The following is an 11,269-nucleotide window of genomic DNA, read 5'->3' as shown; positions in this document are numbered from 1 at the left end:
AAAAACTCAGCAAAGAGAAACGCAAAACATATAAGATTGAATTTTTGTAAGAGCTAAGATTTAACATATCATTAGTTGAATTAATATAATTTTGTAAATATTAAAAAATTTAATTATAACACGGAACTTGGGAATCGAATGGAATCGAATCCGAACGGTTCCATAATTAAATTTGGATCCAACGGTTCCACCTACTAAATACTTGAAAATTTCGAGTCCGGTTCGAGTCTTGTTAGAATCAAATCGAATCGGACCATGTCCAATCCTAATCGCATTGTTGTCTTAGAGCATGAATTATCTATACTAAGAAATACATGGATCTGAATTAAGGGAAAAAAATGATTCTATCAGTACTTCAAACTCTTCAGCCAATATACACAATACAAAGAACAAGAATAGGGTGATGTCAAAAGCTTATAGCCTGTTAGTAAAATACATGATCCTAAGCATGTTGTTATGCACACACTCCCTGCAGGTGATAAAGAGGGATTATGCCCATGTTTGGTTCCGCTAAAAATCTAAACCAAACTGGGGCTACAAAATGATCATTCGACTAGTGTTGCTGCCCTCATACTTTGTGGCTTCATGTGATAATAAGAAGGTTATTTGCATAGCCATTATTGTGGACGATGGGACGTAGATAATCAACTTTCCATATGCCATCAACAATAAACTTGATCTGTCAAATATTATAGGAGGCATTTAAAAGTACATAATTCAATGGACACGTGCAAAATATTGTTGGTGTTTGGAAATCAACTTACCTCGTATCTACCTGGATAGAGCTTGAGGCACACTGAGAAGATGCCTGTCCTTGATTTCTCCATCTTTCTCTGCAATTTAAAGAAGCATATCGCACTACTAATCAAGAATAGTTATAATCAAATCATGGTTATGAAAGAAATCGATTTGTTGGCAAAATTTTACGTGGTTAGTTTAGCTGAATTGAAATGTCTCAATAATCAGAACAGGGTAAAAATGCAATTTTTGGTCACTACAGCATGCTTGGGAATTGTTTATAAACCATTTAGATTATATATATAATGAGTGGTGGATAAATGGGTAATACTTGTACGTCACTCTAAATCTGTGGACAAAAAGTGTCTTGAATGTTTATAAATAGTTTATAAACATGAGCCAAACATAGGCTGCCCATCATACAAAATCAAAGAACAAGCTACGCCTGGTTCCCAATAAATACAAGTTGCTGCATGAATCCTTTCCTGCACTTCTTTAAACCTAACACTAATGTATAGATAGAATGCGACCTTCCAAAATACGTCCATAATATTGGTAAAGATTCGAGCAAGTGATGTGCGTGCAAGCACAAGGATTACTTTTGAAATTCTATTGCATTAAATAAAAATAAAAATATAGAAAATAATAAAGAGGAGAAACAGGGACAAAGAAAGCTGGAACAACCTAAAGCACAGCTAGGACTTGATCAAACAGTTCAATTAAATATGGAAACAAATTTGAATTCAGATGTTTGCATAACAATTTGCTAAAATGTTCGCTCAGACAAATTCAAGATATTGGCTACAAGTTATGCTGAAATATACTGTTGTACCAAAAAGTGCAAGAAATAACATGATATTCAATCTGTTTCATTATTGGACAATATTGGAAAAATTTGCAGATAATTTACATTAAGTTGTCCCCACCTCATCCATCAAATGTTATTTTTTCAGGAGGAATGTCATAACATCTAAATTTAAATTGGGAGGCAACTCAATGGTGGCCTGATCTTTTTAGGCGTACCCCCGACATGCCATCATTCACTTATTTTGCCCCTGTTTGATTTTCATTAAATTACATTACATTACATTCTATTTTTCTCTCTCCTATTTTCAACCACACAATTTTCCATAAAATAATATTATACGTAAATCGAAAATTTTTCTTTCTTTTTTAACCACTCATTTTTCAAAAAACACTATTCTATACATTAAATTTTCCCCGTAATGGGGGCCAAACAGGGGCTTTATCCTATCTTATAAATTCTACTATCCTTATTTCCTCTACATTCATTTTATGCATATTGTCATTTAACGACTCAATCACTCAAGTCTCATTAAAACACAGCAGGTCTTATAACCGCTTCATATAGCCTTTTGACCTTATAAGTGTTTTCCGATCACATAATATGCCGGTCTTGTAACCACTAAATACATAGAGCTTGCCTTTCGAAGTATTTTCATATCACTGCTCAATATGCATGAACCTTAGCATTTCAACTTGTGAAGACTTGATAATCAAACCTAAATACCTAAAACATCCATCGGACAACGTGATTCTCTATAAGGACTCTACTATCATTGTTATTTCTTTTCTTACTACATGGCAATCCATGTACTCCGTCTTGGTTCTACTTGACCGAAGACCTTCAGATTCTAAAGTTCAAAATTCGGATTTACACCTTTCCCAGTATCTTCCACTAAACTATGTTATCAACAAATAATATGCACCAAGAAACCTTATCTTTGATGTGTCTTGTAAACTCATCTATGATTATCGCAAAAAGATAAGGTTTTAGGTATCTCTTGGCACAAGCCTACAGTTATAGAACCACCAACTCTTACATCATACATAGCCTTAATGACGTTGTCCAGTTGAAATTCTTTCTCACTTAGCACCTGCTACACATCTAATTGAAAGTTATCATAGTTTTTTTTTTTTTTTGCAAATCATTTCTTTTATCAATATTCTCCATCAATTCAAGTCGGAAAATGACTTCAATGGCACATCTCCTGGTCATTTAACCAAATTGTTTAAACCGAAGACCTTTGATGTTCACCTTAATCTATGTCCAATCACTCTCTCCCATAATTCCATAGTATGAACTGTGAGCTTTGAACCTCCATAATTCAAATCTCGAATATCTCCTTTATTCTTAAAAACAAGCTCTGCAGTTTTTTTGCCATTTTATCAGGGAATTTTAACGAGTTCATATCCAATCACCCATGAAAGCATCTAATGAAGGAAAACCTAAGCTTCCGTTTGGATACTAATTTATAAATGGTTTATAAATTCAGTCAAAGTCAAACATTAATTTCAACCACACATTCATAACTACTACTCATTATTATCCACACATTTATTGGGAAGACCCACAATTATTCCTCTTTAGAAACCATTTATAAATTTGCCCAACAAAGGCTTAATTAATATCACATACAGTAAGTATAATAAAAGAGAAAGATAACTTCCTATCTCCCACTAAACATTGTAGAAGAAGCTATGACCTGACTTGTCCAACCATCAAAAGAACCCGCTAAGAGAACCTCTGAAGCTGAATTAGGCCAAACTATGTAGGCAGTACGAAGAAGTTGCAATGCTTTATGTGCAACATCAATACTCTTCTGCTTCTCTTCCACAATCCTCTGTGCATCACTGCAGAATTGTGTCAGGGATGTGATAAGAGCCAATTATAAAAACTAGGAACTAGAAATCAACTGAATTAGATAAGTACATTATTGCTAATGCCATTTTCCCCTCTAATACAGCAAGCTTCGCTCGGATCGATCGCAATCTCTGCTGGGCATTCATGTACTCATTCTCTTTGAGCTCCCATGCATCAGAAAGCATTTGCAAATCACTGGAGGAGCTTCCACAAACCTGATTAAGTCATCAGTTATTGATTGAACAACGGCCCACATAAACATTTTCCAGATGCATGAAAGAAGGTCATAGGAATGAATAAGGTAACCATTCTTGTTTAATTGTAAAATGCATGTTACCATGTATAACAGTTTATCTTCTTCCAGGTGAAATATGTAAACTCACCCTACCGCAATTAGCTCAACATTCATTTCATTTTTTATTCTAGATCAAATATAATAATTTACGACTCGTACACAACAAGCTTTGTCTGTAGTATTTTTATTTGTTCCCACTGATTGTAATGTATGTATAAAACCTATGGAATCCACTGCAACAGGGTAAAAAGAATTATGCATGAATAATATGCATACCTCGTCAAATATGCACTCTCTTTTAGACCTCAAGGAGTGAAGAGCTGTGTTAAGCTCACATTCCAGGTGCCGAAGACGAGTTCGTATCTGATTGTGATTGATCACATATCCATCCAGAGCTTCAGGGTTATTCTCAGTACTCGCAGTTATTCCAGTTTTCACAGCTTCTTTATTTTGTTCCACCTGATTTTTGCTGTATGAAATCTCAGCGGCTGCACATTTCGGGGACTTGAAGATGTTGGCAAAACCAGAGTAAAGCACTGTAAAACCTCCTATAAAACTAAAATATAAATCAGGTACCTTCAAATTCGGTATATTGGAAGCCTTCCCGCTGAATGCTCCAAGTTCTCCATGTTTCTGGCTGAATATTGGGGGTAATCTTGCCTCCTGAGTTATGAACTACACCTTTGGTGGGAATACTTGACGTGAATCTGGTGCTTTCCCCAGCATCAGTGCTGTCTTTTATGATTATAGTAAACATTACGTCTCAAGCTTTAATATGCAGGAATACAAACTAAATCAAGATCATTTGATCTTCAACATCAACAATAACAGTGACACTTGTAAATGTATAAGCATGTAAAATATGTCCTCTTTTTTGAGGTAGAAAAGCCACATGGTCCAATTAGCAAACAAAATATACAATAAATTCATTACCAATTCATCAAACCAACTTACCTTCATCTATAGGTATTCGGAAATACCAATCATTCCTTTCATCTGTACTTGAGGATTGAGTTTGATATCCATATTTGCCTAAATTAATTCCAAAATCTGTATTCCTCTGCTTCTCCAATCTACTCAATATTCCCTTAATTCCAGTATCTTCCTCTGCCCCAATTTCTCTGAGCCAAAAAAATAAAAATTCTCAATAAGCAGGCTTCCCAAAACAGTCACCTAGTGTTTCACTACGATTTCAAATAGGACCAAAAAAGGGCTAAGCACCAAATAGTGGTGGCGTCAAGATTCAAAAGACGGGTTTTAGCCCCCGTTTGATCCCTATTAAATTCAATTACATTACATTTCATTTTTCTTTCTCCTATTTTCAACCACACAATCTTTCATAAAATAATATTACACGTAAATCGAAAATTTTTCCTTCTTTTTCAAAAATGAAAATGGGGGTCAAACAGGGGCTTAATATAGTAAAAAAATAATCAAAGGACAACAGAAGTCAAATCAACAACTGGAAACACACAAAGATAAGTCAAGAACCTAGTGTTTCACTAAGATTTCAAATAGGACTTGTTTTCAAGCTTTCCCAGCTCGTACTTGAGACAGCCCGAGTCAGAGGGAAATCATAAATGAAGCATACTTCAAGAAAGTTTGAAGGCGAAAAATCTCACAGTGATCTACCCGATGATGAAGTCAGCTGCAAAGAATTTGGATTTCCAGAAGATAATCTCTCTTCGTTTTCGACCAAAGAATCCCCAGAAAAAGAATTAACATCATTTTCTCCCACAGCAGCAATCTCTTTACAACTCTCAACTCTCTTATGAAACTCTCCAACGTCAAAATCTATATCCTCTTCTACATTCTCCCCCACATTTTTCTCATTATCATCCTCCCAACCAAGTGAATACCACCCACCTCTCTTCTTTATAGCCTCCATCAAATCCACTCTTCCGGCTCTTACCAAATCTTTCTTTGTCGGAAACATCGTTGGCTTCTCAGATTTCTCCATAAACTCCATTATTTCAGCCTCCAATTCTGCGTCACTTTCAATCTGTTTACACCAAGAGCTACAATTACCGTCCTCGAAGTTCCTCGTCCTTTTCATTTCAAGAAACCCATAAGAACGGCTAAAGATTGCAAAGTTTTTATTACTTCGAGTCCCTTTTTTGGCATTAAGTACAAAAATCAGAGAAGGGATCATTCGATTATTCAAATGCAATAAAGGGTTGTAGAATTTGGTTATGTTAGTTTGGGTTGTAATGAGAATAACCATCGTTCAGGCATTTCGTCGAACACTTGGAGGTGGGTTTTCTGCACTTAATTATTTTTTGGGCATTATATGGCCGTTAAAGATGAACACACAGGTGCACGAAAGGGGAGGAGGGAACTGAAAATTGAAGCAACGAACAATACGGTACAGAAAAGTGTAGCCAGCATTTAAAATAGGCTTGTTTTGTGCAATTATTTTGCTTAAACTGTACTACTTACGAGGTTTCCAAGAGTACGGATTAGGAAACTGGACAAAGCTTAAAAGGTACTTTATGTCCGTAGAATCGAGGATAAAACGAAATTAGTCTGCATTTGACAAGAAGCCATTAGTCCAAGTACATAAAAGATTCTACCAATACCTACGCTACGGGCCTTAAAGTTTTGTGGGCAAGGCAAGAAACTAAATTTTTTTTTTTTTTTTTTTATATTCAGGTATCCCAGTTTACACTAGACTAAATTCTGGACCCCCAAAATCTTTGCCCCTAGAACCTTAGAGGAGGTAAATCGCGAGTTATGCTTCAACTGGATCATAGGTTCCCCTCACCACCTGTACACTTATGCGCACAAGAAATCCTCCTCCAAAGTGATTGCTCCATACTAAATAAATCTGGCCGTAGGTTCCCACCAGGAATCGAACCTCCACCCTACCGCTAGAAACAAAATAAATATTGATTGATCCACCAGTTGAGCTGTGTCCCGAGGGGCAAGAAACTAAATTTTGTTGAGAGGCAAGTATAGGGTGGGCTCAAACTAGAGATGCTAGTAAGAAATTTCTCACATATCAAACCATTAAATGTCGTTTTATAGTTATAAGTGCAATTAATCGAAAGTCAACATTTAATTGAGATGAGATTACTTCAAAATCTATTAAAAATAATAATACGAATAATAATAATAATAATAATAATAATAATAATAATAATAATAATAATAACAGAGATCAATGACTCGAAATCCAAAATAATTGTCAATAAGAAATAAGAAAAGATTGCTAAAGCATTGATCGCCTATTGGTAAAAAGACTTTCTTATAATGGGCAAACACGTGTTGAATTGGTTCTCGTCCTACAATACAAGGAGACAAATCCCCCTTCATGCCCATCAATAAGATAAGCTCCAATATTTTTGAGAGATTTTTCTATTTGGCTTATCACTATTCCTTTTTGTTGAAAGATCTATATTACCTTTAATGAAATGATTCTTTCTATATTGTAATATATATTCTAATTTTTTAAACATTTTATCTTCTACTTTGAATATTTGAATATAAATCCATTGTATGATCTAATAAATCTGTAACATATATTTCATATTTTCTAAAAAATGCTATATTCTTCAAATGGTAAATTTATATTTTCTAATTGAGAGATAATATTCTTTATCTTTTCTAACATTTTTTCTAATAAATTATCTAATCATTCAATTGTATATCCCGGCATTATCATAATCATCAATTAATCTTTACGATTCTTTAAGATCTTAAAAAGGTTCATTTTAATTTTAGCAAAAATTTAATAGTTTTACCTTAGGTTTGATCTGGACTTTTATTCATAGAACCAAGTGACCTTCGAGCTTTGAAAATGTAAACTGATTCCTTTAACGGCTTCTTGCCTTCACGAAATTGTTACTATTTCAGCTATTTGCTCTCACTGTATCAACTTCTAAAAAATAAAATTCTAGATTTCTGTTAAAGAAAAACTTTCTTTTTATTAAAATAAGAATGAAACTTTTTATCAAATCTTTCAAGAATTTATGGGAATAAAGATTTAGAAACTCGTATTCATATCAAAATATTGGAGTTTTATTTCTATCAGAATTTATACAAGACTTCTATTTGGTACAAAGAGATTTTCAGAAAAACTGATTTTTTAAACTGGGAATAGTTTTTTGAATAACTATTACTTACAACTCGAGATTTCAATAGCAGATGATCTTTCTCTATGGCAATGTCTCTATTTATACAAGTTTATGAGACTCTATTACATCATTGAGTACATTAACAAGGCACACTTGCCTCTCTATTATTTTCCTTCTTGGGCCTACATCTTCACATGTTGTTTCAACTTTTTATCCAAATAGCATATTTTTCTATTATTGCTCTTTATCTTCAATGTCTTCACATGCAGCTGTATTATTGTTTTTCATACATCTTTGTCAAAGGTGCTCTATTATTGTCCTCTTCCTTCATTTCTTCACATGCAGTTGGGGCACTCCCTTAACTGGTAGGATTCTTTTATAGTGGTAGGATATCCTGGAAATTTATGTATATCAAATCTTGTAATATAGTCTTCTAAAATTTCTGATTTTTCATATCCTCCATTGGATACCAACATCCAATTTTCATATTGGCACAAGTATGAGAATTTTTTATCAAACAAATTTTTGGCAATGTTATAAATGGCTTTAATTCCAAGTGCTCTTCTATGTTTGATCCATGATTTGGTCACCATCGGAACTTCTCTATTATTTTCTGTAACATCAATTTGAAAATTGGATGCAACATATCTAATTGAGATTATGTGTTCAACTGGATAATAAACAACTCCATCATATTATAGACTGATTGAATATAATTTCAAATATATTTTCCTTCTCTTGACAAATCTGGATACTTCTTTAATGAATATGTCATCAAATTTCGAAATTCAATCAAATCTTTTCCTAGATGTATCAGATTCATGAATCCATAGTCTGCCATAATTTTTATAAATGAAGGGTCTCCTCCTTCCATGACTGTTATTATGGGATAACCATTATTTCCTGAAAAAATAAAATATGAATCACTTATTTTTATTTCATAAGTAATTTTGACTATTTCATCATACTTTTCTTCTTTTGGATCTAAAGGGATTTTATCTTCTTGGTCTATGATGCTGATTATTTTGATATTTCTTTTATCTCCATGTATCATAACTTTTTTGGTTGAAATGGAATCTCCTTTATTATCAGTTGGTATGTTTTCACGTCTAGGTTCACTGCTGCTTCCAACTGTCTCTGTTTGGTATTGATTTGAAAAACTCATTTCTGAGCTATTTGGTATATCTGTCTCAAACGGTATATCTTTTAGCTGTGCTGCAATAGCGTCAACTTGATCTTTGAGTTCTATGGCATATTTATGATGCTCAATAGTGATATTCAACAGTATTTTTATATTTGAGTTGAACATCTCTGAGATCTGGGTTGCTCCAGAGTTTATATCTTTGAATTCTTCTTTAAGAAAATCTGTCTTTTTTTGTATAGGATAGATTGGTATAATGTCATGGCCTTGGCTTTATCCATAAGCAAATTCTATATTTTTGTTGAGAAAATCTGCAAGAAAATTATTAACTCCTTTAATATGGACTATATCGAAATTATAAAATGCTAAATAAGCTTGCCATTTATTGAGCATTCTGTATTGAGGTTCTGATGGTAATTTATTCCTAACTAATCCTGCAACTTGAGAATTATCAGTTATGACAATAAATTTTTTGGACAATAAAAATAATGAGAACTTTTTTATTCCTCTAATAATTGCTACTAATTCTTTCTTATGAGTAGTATAATTTATTTCTACTTGGTTGAAGATTTCACTTGAATATCTACAAATTTCACTTAGATCTGCTTTTAATATTGCTGTCTAATATTTATCCGAGGCATCAGTATTAATATCTTTTTCATCCGATAATCTTAATTTTGGTAAATTTTTACATTTTTCTTTTAACGATTTAACTATTTCTGTATGTTCTTCATTCTATCCTTTAGTATTTGTTTTTTTAAGTAAAACTTTGATTTTTATGTCTTTTCTTAGAAAGATTTTTAATAAATCCTTCTACATAGTTTAAACATTCTAAAAAATTTTGAATTTATTCTTTGGATTCTAATTTATCTGAAAAAATTTCTATTTTTTTGGATATATGAGCCTGTAATTTTATCCATCTCTTATCTATTGATAATCCAAGAAAGTTTATCTCTTATTTTTCTATTATATATTTCTTTTTAGATAGTACAATTCCTTCTTTTTTACATTCTTTAATAAATTGGATTAAATGATTTCTATGTTCTTATTTACTATTAGAACATATTAATTTATCATCTATATAAACAATTAGAAATTCATTAAACTTTTTAAATATATTGTCCATCTTTCTTTGATATATTTGTGGTGCATTTTTTAGGCTGAATGACATAACTAACCATTCATATTTTCCTTGAGGTGTGCTAAAATGCAGTATATTGTATACTATCTTCTTCCATCTTTATCTGCCAAAATCCTGATTTACAATCAAATTTAAAATAATATTGTTTTTCTCTTACAAGATTTATTAACACTTCTTCATTTGGTAGAAAGTAACCATCAAATTTAGTATATTTGTTTAAGAATATTTCAAATCTAGCTTTTCTTCTAACTTGTTCAGAATATTTAATAACATAAAGGTTGGACTACTATGAGATCCACTACTAGGTCTAATAAGTTTTTGTTCTAACAATTCCTTTATTTGATTTTTTAAATACATGTGTATCTTCTATAATATATATCATTGGTCTAACTTTTATTATAACATTTTCTGTTAATTCTATTTTGGCTTTTGAGTAATATGGTTTCCAAAATAATAATGAATTTTCTCCACAAACTTTTTCTAGTTGTTCGATAATTTTTTCTATATTTATTTCTATTCCTATTTTTAGGACATTTTTATATAATATTATTTTTATTTTTTTATTTCATTAAATATAATTGATTTTTTCTCCCATTTATTATCACACTGGGCTGGCTGAACTCTATAAGGTTTAAATTCTCTATGAATTTTTAATAAGTGTACACAAGGTGTTTGTAGCATTATCATATAATTATTTTGCTTATAATATTGAAATTGTTGTATGAAATCATTTCATAATAATATATCACATTCTAATTTATAATATTTATAAATTTTATTTATTGTTACTTGTTTATTGCCAAGAATTATATTAACTTTATCAACACTATTAATTATTTGAGTACTTTCTCCTATAACTCTAATTATTTTTATATTACTATTATTATTCCATGATTTTATTAAAAAAACTTTTAAATATTGTTATATTTCTTCCTGTATCTATTAAAGCACAAGTTGTTATATTTGTTTTTACAATAGTAATTTGTATATACACAACTAATGGAAAACTTATTTGATTATTCATCTAATTTTTTTTACATAATGTAGTTTGTCCATTATGAACAATATATAATCATTTTCTTTTTATACTATAATCTTCTAATCCATTTAGAAAACTCATTCCTAAAAGTATATGGAGATTTATATCCATACTCTTATCTATGTAATATGGTACTAAAAGATCTATTCCTCATATTTTTATTGGTACCTTAAT

The 11,269-nt window shown here is 31.7% G+C and overlaps 1 protein-coding gene across 1 annotated transcript; it reads right to left on the bottom strand.

Annotated features, from left to right (window-relative positions):
- Window positions 1–325: 325 nt before the first annotated feature.
- LOC111406395 (protein PTST homolog 2, chloroplastic-like) lies at window positions 326–6,296 on the bottom strand. The gene is made up of 8 exons (XM_023035823.1): window positions 5,321–6,296; window positions 4,653–4,819; window positions 4,275–4,433; window positions 3,975–4,186; window positions 3,473–3,618; window positions 3,246–3,393; window positions 765–833; window positions 326–679 (listed from the first exon to the last, which is right to left on the bottom strand). Exons 1-8 carry the CDS (start codon window positions 5,920–5,922, stop codon window positions 584–586), a joined length of 1,599 nt encoding a protein of 532 aa, XP_022891591.1. The 5' UTR covers window positions 5,923–6,296; the 3' UTR covers window positions 326–583.
- Between the last annotated feature and the right edge of the window lie 4,973 nt (window positions 6,297–11,269).

The sequence above is a fragment of the Olea europaea genome, chromosome 12 (assembly GCF_002742605.1).
Source record: "Olea europaea var. sylvestris chromosome 12, O_europaea_v1, whole genome shotgun sequence".
In the NCBI taxonomy this organism is placed as follows: Eukaryota; Viridiplantae; Streptophyta; class Magnoliopsida; order Lamiales; family Oleaceae; genus Olea; species Olea europaea.
This window is presented reverse-complemented; position numbering and strand designations above follow the sequence as displayed.

Coding starts and splice junctions, on each gene's coding strand:
- LOC111406395 (XM_023035823.1), bottom strand. CDS start 5,922: ATGGTTATTCTCATTACAACCCAAACTAACATAACCAAATTCTACAAC. Junction 4,434..4,652: donor CCGAATACCTATAGATGAAG/GTAAGTTGGTTT, acceptor TAATCATAAAAG/ACAGCACTGATGCTGGGGAA. Junction 4,187..4,274: donor CCAATATACCGAATTTGAAG/GTACCTGATTTA, acceptor CGAAATGTGCAG/CCGCTGAGATTTCATACAGC.